Consider the following 6,995-nt stretch of genomic DNA (forward strand, 5'->3'; position numbering starts at 1 on the left):
AAACTGAAGTTTGTAAAGCAGTAACAGAAACAACTAACCGCTGACTTATAAATTTGAGATGTGGGTAGACAATTAACCGCATTGACTCGTGTTTATTCTTATACTACCACGCCAAATCCGGAATTAGGGGGCCTCTTCCTTCGTGAGAAATTTCACTCATCAATTGTATGCTGATTAATTAACACTGATGTGTTGTGTAGAAATTTCTCTTGAGAAAGCACCAGGAATCATCGTTTCATCTTGTGCTTATACTATCCAAGCATAAATGAATGTTTTGAGAGCTCTCAAGTTTATATATTTTTTAAAACGGTAACTCGTTCAAGTAGTTAAAAACCAAAGCCGTGAAGATTCAATAGAATCTTGGCACGTCACTACCAGTACCTTTATTATTGTTAATTCAAATCCATGTAGTGTGGCGTACTTAAATAGACTTTGCTTAACTAATTTTCACAGTATAAAACTACTGATGTGAATGCATTCACGACATACATATATGGCTACAACACAGTGGGGTCCAGTTTAATATCTTATTTTCTTATCAAAATATAGTTGTTTCATCAGTAATTTAATCTGCTTTAACTTTTAAGGGGATAGACAAATTGAACAAGTAACAATTCTCTGCATTTAATGACAAAAAATTTCAATTTTTCTGCTCCCAAAAGAAATAGCTCCAGGGTAAAGTAACATAAAACAAAGAGACGGACTTTTAACAAATAAAAACTATTATCACATTGATCTGTTTGTTCAATATTACATAATGTTTTTCCAGGAAATAAATACAACATAGTAATCTTTGAATGATGATAGACATATAAAAACTATTTTACAGACAACATCCCACACATTATGTTAACACTATAATATTGCACAAGAGGACTCCATCTTACACGTCTCATCGCTGCAATTGAAATTGAACAAGGTAAGCTTCAGAAAACACTAACACAACTAATTACAAGTCATTTAAGGAACCTGAGATATGAAACCAGAAGAGTCTAATAATAGTTAAAATAAAACAAGTTTGCATTCCTCTTGGCAGCAGCAGCAACAGCAGCAACCCTTCTTACTGATATGACCCATTTGATAGCAATCCCAACCTTACACCACACTGCTTTGGATTTATCACTGTTTGATATATCCATACAAGAATTGGGGAAATTAACATCGGTGCTACACTCAGCTACATCAGAGAAACCATATACATTGTAATTTTCTGGCCCACAGCCGTTTATGAGATTCTCTATTGAATAACCACCTTCTACAGCTGGAAAATGTGATCCATAACTATCCCCTTCAGTGTACATTTCACCTTCCACAAGATTGTTTTGTGGTTTTTCCCATATGTTTGGCACTGGATCAACATAGATCTGGTAATTATCCATTCCCTCATTAACATATGAAGTAGGGATACATGGTTGAAAGTAATCTTGCCATATTTCTTTTTGACCTGTAAGATATGGTAAAATACTAAAATATTAGAGCAAAAGCATTCATTATTAAGAGCAGGATCAACAAAAAGAGGACAAAAGCTATAACAAAAACTCACATACATGACAAACAATAAAATTTAGTGAATGCCATATAAAGGTTTGTCAAGTTTGGTATTGTATTTTCTTATGTAATAATATTGATTTATTGATTTTCTGGTAGAAGTGCACATGCCATGGCACAACAAAATTTCACCAAATCTATGTTTTATCTCGGAATTTCTTCGTGTATTTAAATATGAGGGATGATATACACTAGGTTTATTACTAGTTTTTAGGACAAATAGAAAAAGAAACAATGTGCTACATTTCACTATAACTTCGGTTTTATGCTTGAATTGAATAATTTAGGCTGCATTTCACAATATTTGTCTTATTTAATGTACTATCAATTTTTTATATATATCTGCAAGACAAAATATTAGTCTAGCACAACCAGTAAAATAAGCATTTAATGGACCTGAAGGACAGAATTAGGATATCTACGGAATTTTTTTTGAAAATTAGTAGTTTTTAAACATAGTTATATACCTACTTCAAGATTCATCACCTATACAACTTGAGACTTTTTCAGTTTTGAAATGCATCCAAAAGGTTTTATGCAGAATATAAGTGTATATATAGAATACCTTGGTGACCAACTGGAAAGTCAGACTGTTGCGGGGCTTGATCTTGACCGCCATATTGTGCATTTTGTACACTTGTCGATGTCCCCACCAATCCATGTGTTGTTGTATCAGTTGGCAATGGTTTCAGATCATTCAAATTTTTGTAAGCATGTTGCTTAACTCTTTCCACCAAGCGCTGCCAATGACAGAAGTGTTTCGATCATACAAGAGATCCCAGTACTATACAGTATACACAACTATATTTTCTAAGATATGAATCACTTAATTTAAGAATCAATATAAGGTCCACTCCGAATATTCACAGCCAAAGGGATCTACCAACATTATGATATAGGATGCAAACACAAACCTCTTCTTGCTGATTTAGAGATTGAATAGAACGAGAGTTTTGTTCATTATGAAAAGTCACCTCCACAACCTTATAAATTGCATTCAAGACGAGGAATGATATTGGTTGTTCAATTGCATAATAGATGTAGCGCTCATCATCATCATCTACATCACAATCTTTAGCATGTGCAACAATTGTATTCCATGAATTCCTTGCAATCTTGCCTATTTTCTATTTTCCCAAAGCCAAAAATCATATGAATACATACAACTTTAATGTCAATAGTATCAAACAACCAAATATAAAGAAGTATTAGGGCTAAAGTAAAGAATCAGAATACCACACACACACACACACACACACACTATTTCAAACAACAGTATATTTTCTTACCTCTCGTAATGAAGCTTCATTGGTTATGTACAATCTCAAAAAATCCTTAACAGTTTGTATTCCATGAGAGGCCAACTGCTTGTCAAGTTTACCATTTTTATGTATTCCTCTCAAACGCCATACCTTATCATTCAATGATGGACGATCATGTTTTTTGTAAGCTGAAATTATTAAAATTGAGAACACATGAAAATGTAAAATCAAAATATATCATTTACATTTTTAACAACTTATTACCAACATGTGTCGCTAAAAAAGAATAGGACACTCGTTATAGCTGAGTTAGAGGTTTAGGACTTACATTCTCCTCGAACATCCAGGACTCTAAAAGGTTCGCTTCTACCTTCCCTAATGCACGCTCCAATTGAATTAGATTGAACTATTTTAACCCCTAGCCGAAATTGATCGGTTCTTCTCTTTGAGATATCAGTAAACTTAATATCTTTCTTGATATAAGCAACTCCATTTTTTAGTGTAATGACTTTATTTCCATTCAGTAGTTGTCCTTTTCCCTCTCTTGGAGGTACAATTTGAGTAAGAAATTCCTCAGCAGTCCAATCCTCTTTTTCAAAGTCGCCATATAGGACACATAATTGGATCTTCATGGAGGAACCTTCTTCCCTGACTACGCGTTGCTGATTTTCAGCATCACGCAGTTCAATTTGAAGTGGTTCATCTCCCTCAGCTTTGATTGGGAACTTTGTGAAAATTGTTTCAGGCAATTTGTTCATGAAACACAATTGCAAACGCCTCCTTCCAGATGTGTTGGTCATCCCGTTAAGGGTCAATCCACAGCTAAATTCCAAACAAAACAAAACAAAAACAAGTATCAATACAATTAATCTGGCTTCCTAAAATGATTGTAATTTAAAATTGAAATTGAGTTTATATCTTACGTGAACAACAATTTGATCATGCAAACGAGTGTTCTAAAAGCATTAGTGAAAGAAACAAAAGTAGTAGTTTTAAATTGAAAATAATAGTAATTTATCTAGCACAGGATTTCTATATTTGTTTTCTTAACTATTGCCTTTTATTTCCATTTTATATTATACTCCTTCATCTAAAGAAGAATGAAAGAAAACATACCTTGGGTTTAGGTATTGTTGGAGCATAGGTGGAATCACCTCTAGCATCTAGTTGAGGAACAAAACAGAAGACAATCAATAGTATCAAAGCTTGGTATGGTATATATTGATGAAGCAAGCAAGAAAGGCAATAATTACCACTTTTCGAATTACGGGTTCCAAGCTAAAGGCGAAGGTAGTGCTGCAAAAACAAAAGAAGTAAAGTCAATTTCAAATAAGAAAGAAAGGAACATTTATTTAGAGGTACATAAAATAAAATAAAAATAAAAATAAAACACATACGAAAGTAAAAGATGTTGGATCTCTTTTTGTTGTTCTTCTGGGTTCCCATGATGTTGTTTTATTCGCTTAGTACGACTGGTACTACCATTATGAGATTGAGATAATGTCCTCTTCGATGCCATCTTCAAATAATTCCAATATAATTTCTTCGGTGAATGAAATAGTTAGTGGCAAACAAATCAACAATTCTTCTTTAGATTTCCAAACAAACAACTACACTGTCACTCACGTTCAAATCAATTCCACCTTTATATTATAGAATAGAAAGAAAGACAAAAGCAGCAGCACTCAGGTACCTAGGAATAGGAGGATATTCACCATGTGCTTATTTAAAGGAAATTTAGGGAAATTCCTACGCGCAAACTACTTAAAAAGACAAAATTAACCATTTTTAATTTAAATGCAAATTTCACAAGGAACACAACACAATCACGTCTTTACAAAAGTACTCTTTTTTTAAAAAATAAATAAATAAAAGTACTCCCTTTTGGATACTACATTAGTTAACTATACATACTAGACCTAACTAATTAGTATAGAGTAAGTAGATTGTCAAAATAAAATCTATAATCAATTAATCATTCGTGACACCACAACAAAGTGATTATTTTTAATACTAATATATCTTTAAAGTTAAACTCGAATTCATGACATATACAAAGTTTGGAGTTCGAACCTCAGCCACCATCAAAAAATCAAATCCATTTTTATGGCATCTAAATACTTTTGGGTCGAAAACAAAGTGATTCATCAAACTGTAGTATTTATAAATTTTTAATTTTTTTTTTTGTTACATTATAAACTTTTAATTGAAATCAATATACTTTCATCAAAACTATAATTTTCAATTAAAAAAAAATTATTCTATAACCCATGTGTTTAACAGGTTAGGATCCTCTCCATTTCATAAAATAAATGGAAGTACACAATTTGGAGAGAGATACACACATAAAATAGATAGTGGGTCCTACCACTAAGTGGGTCCCACCATCATTAATTATTTTTTATTTTTTCCAATTTTTTTTGAGTCTATATCTCTCCAAATGGAGAAATGGAGAAGATCTTGACTCGTGTTTAACTAACACACTAAGTATACCTTTTATCTGTTACTAATAGTATTCATAGACACAGTGTAGCCACAATTTTTTTTCCTAATCAAAAACTAAGTGTAAATGAACATAACATAGACACATAAGTTTTCGCGTAGGTCACTCGATTATAAAATTTACTCTACAAATTGTGATCTTTGGTTTAAGACCCGCATCTTCAAAGGGTACCACGTTGCCTAGTCGAACTAGGTATTTCAAAATACCTTTTTTTTTTAAAAAAAATAAAAAAATAAATAAAGTTATCTTTGCACGACAATGGGCCGATTAAAAAAAATTGTTTTTTTTTACAGTATTTTTTATATTATTATTAATTAATTGATATAAAAAGAAAGAGCACTTGAAATTTCGAAAGAGTTCTCATGAAAAAGAAATGAAATTTCGAAAGAGGAACAGAAAAAAAAATTGAGATTATCCTAATCAACTAACCGCGTATGACGTATCACTGATTAGCAGTGAGAACGAATTGATACTTTAAATTTTAATTGATGTGTTGAGGAAAAATTCTTATGAGAAAGAACTTCTTAATTAAGGAATATTCTTCGTTTCATCTTGTGTTGTGCCTACACCACCATACATGCAGAAATTAAATGGAGAGCTAACTTGAACATGAAATTAATATTGAAAAATGAAAAGAAGTATAGTCATTTTGGTATATGAATGTGTGAGGCGTTGTTATTAGTTTGCTAAATGTATTGAAATTGCAAAAAGATAAATACATTCTTAAATGTCTCATTAGTTAGTCTTTTTGGTCATCAATTTTTTTTTTTTCTTTGTGAATTTAGTCCATAAAATTACAAATAAAATATACACATGAAGATGTATTTGAAATTTTGATGTATTCAAAGATTATAACTACAATATCTCGCAAATTCAATGACTTTAATAGTTGTTTTGGTTTGTTTCAACTGCAGCCCCTTCAAAATGATTTGCCTTTTTTTAACTAAACTAGTTAGAAAGCTATCAAAGCCGTGATGGGTGACTTTTCTCATATGTTACTTTAATTTGCATATATTATCTCGACATCCAAATATGCATATGGTGGGGATATGATGGATTCTATCATGTGAATTAAGTAATGACTACTGTCTACTGCTCACTTTTGCACCATACAGAGATGTTTAAATGTAAATGATTTAAGAGAGTAAGTCACCATATTCAGTTAGATATAACATAGGTTTTGAGGTCATTGGGGAACAAAATTATTTTTCAAAGTAGAGTTAGATTAAGTCCTGCAATTGATGCTGGTTTATTGGATTGTGGGTAGGAGTACTAGTGGTTGTTTAATTTTAGATTGGTATAATAATCTACGAGGTTACCTTAAAAAATTTGATATTAACACCTAATGTAGCCGCCTTTGCTAACTCATGGACAACCAGATCTCCTTATCTCCACACAAACTCATCACTAGAGTTTTCATATAATTGACTAAACAAAGTTTTACATTCATGTATGATACTCCCAAATTATGTTGCATCAAACGTGTTGGAAGCAAAGCTATCAACCTTGCTCTACTCGGTTTAGTCAATTTGCCTGATTGAGTTTGCTGTGTTTAAGAAGCATGGCTTGTAACAGAGTTTTGGCTTACCTTGGTCTGTTAAGCTGCCTCCCAATCAAATAACAAATATGGTGCTTATTATGAATGTAACGAAATGAATGAATAATTCTCATTAGTTGTAAAT

The 6,995-nt window shown here is 32.0% G+C and overlaps 1 protein-coding gene across 1 annotated transcript; it reads right to left on the reverse strand.

Moving 5' to 3' along the window:
- Window positions 1–704: 704 nt before the first annotated feature.
- On the reverse strand, window positions 705–4,501 carry LOC146911291 (calmodulin-binding protein 60 G-like). The gene is made up of 8 exons (XM_085723625.1): window positions 4,208–4,501; window positions 4,064–4,106; window positions 3,927–3,973; window positions 3,139–3,632; window positions 2,838–2,998; window positions 2,463–2,675; window positions 2,114–2,288; window positions 705–1,444 (listed from the first exon to the last, which is right to left on the reverse strand). Exons 1-8 carry the CDS (start codon window positions 4,327–4,329, stop codon window positions 993–995), a joined length of 1,707 nt encoding a protein of 568 aa, XP_085579751.1. The 5' UTR covers window positions 4,330–4,501; the 3' UTR covers window positions 705–992.
- Window positions 4,502–6,995: the final 2,494 nt, after the last annotated feature.

The sequence above is a fragment of the Medicago sativa genome, chromosome 7, assembly GCF_051527215.1.
Source record: "Medicago sativa cultivar Bolivia chromosome 7, Bolivia_mono, whole genome shotgun sequence".
In the NCBI taxonomy this organism is placed as follows: Eukaryota; Viridiplantae; Streptophyta; class Magnoliopsida; order Fabales; family Fabaceae; genus Medicago; species Medicago sativa.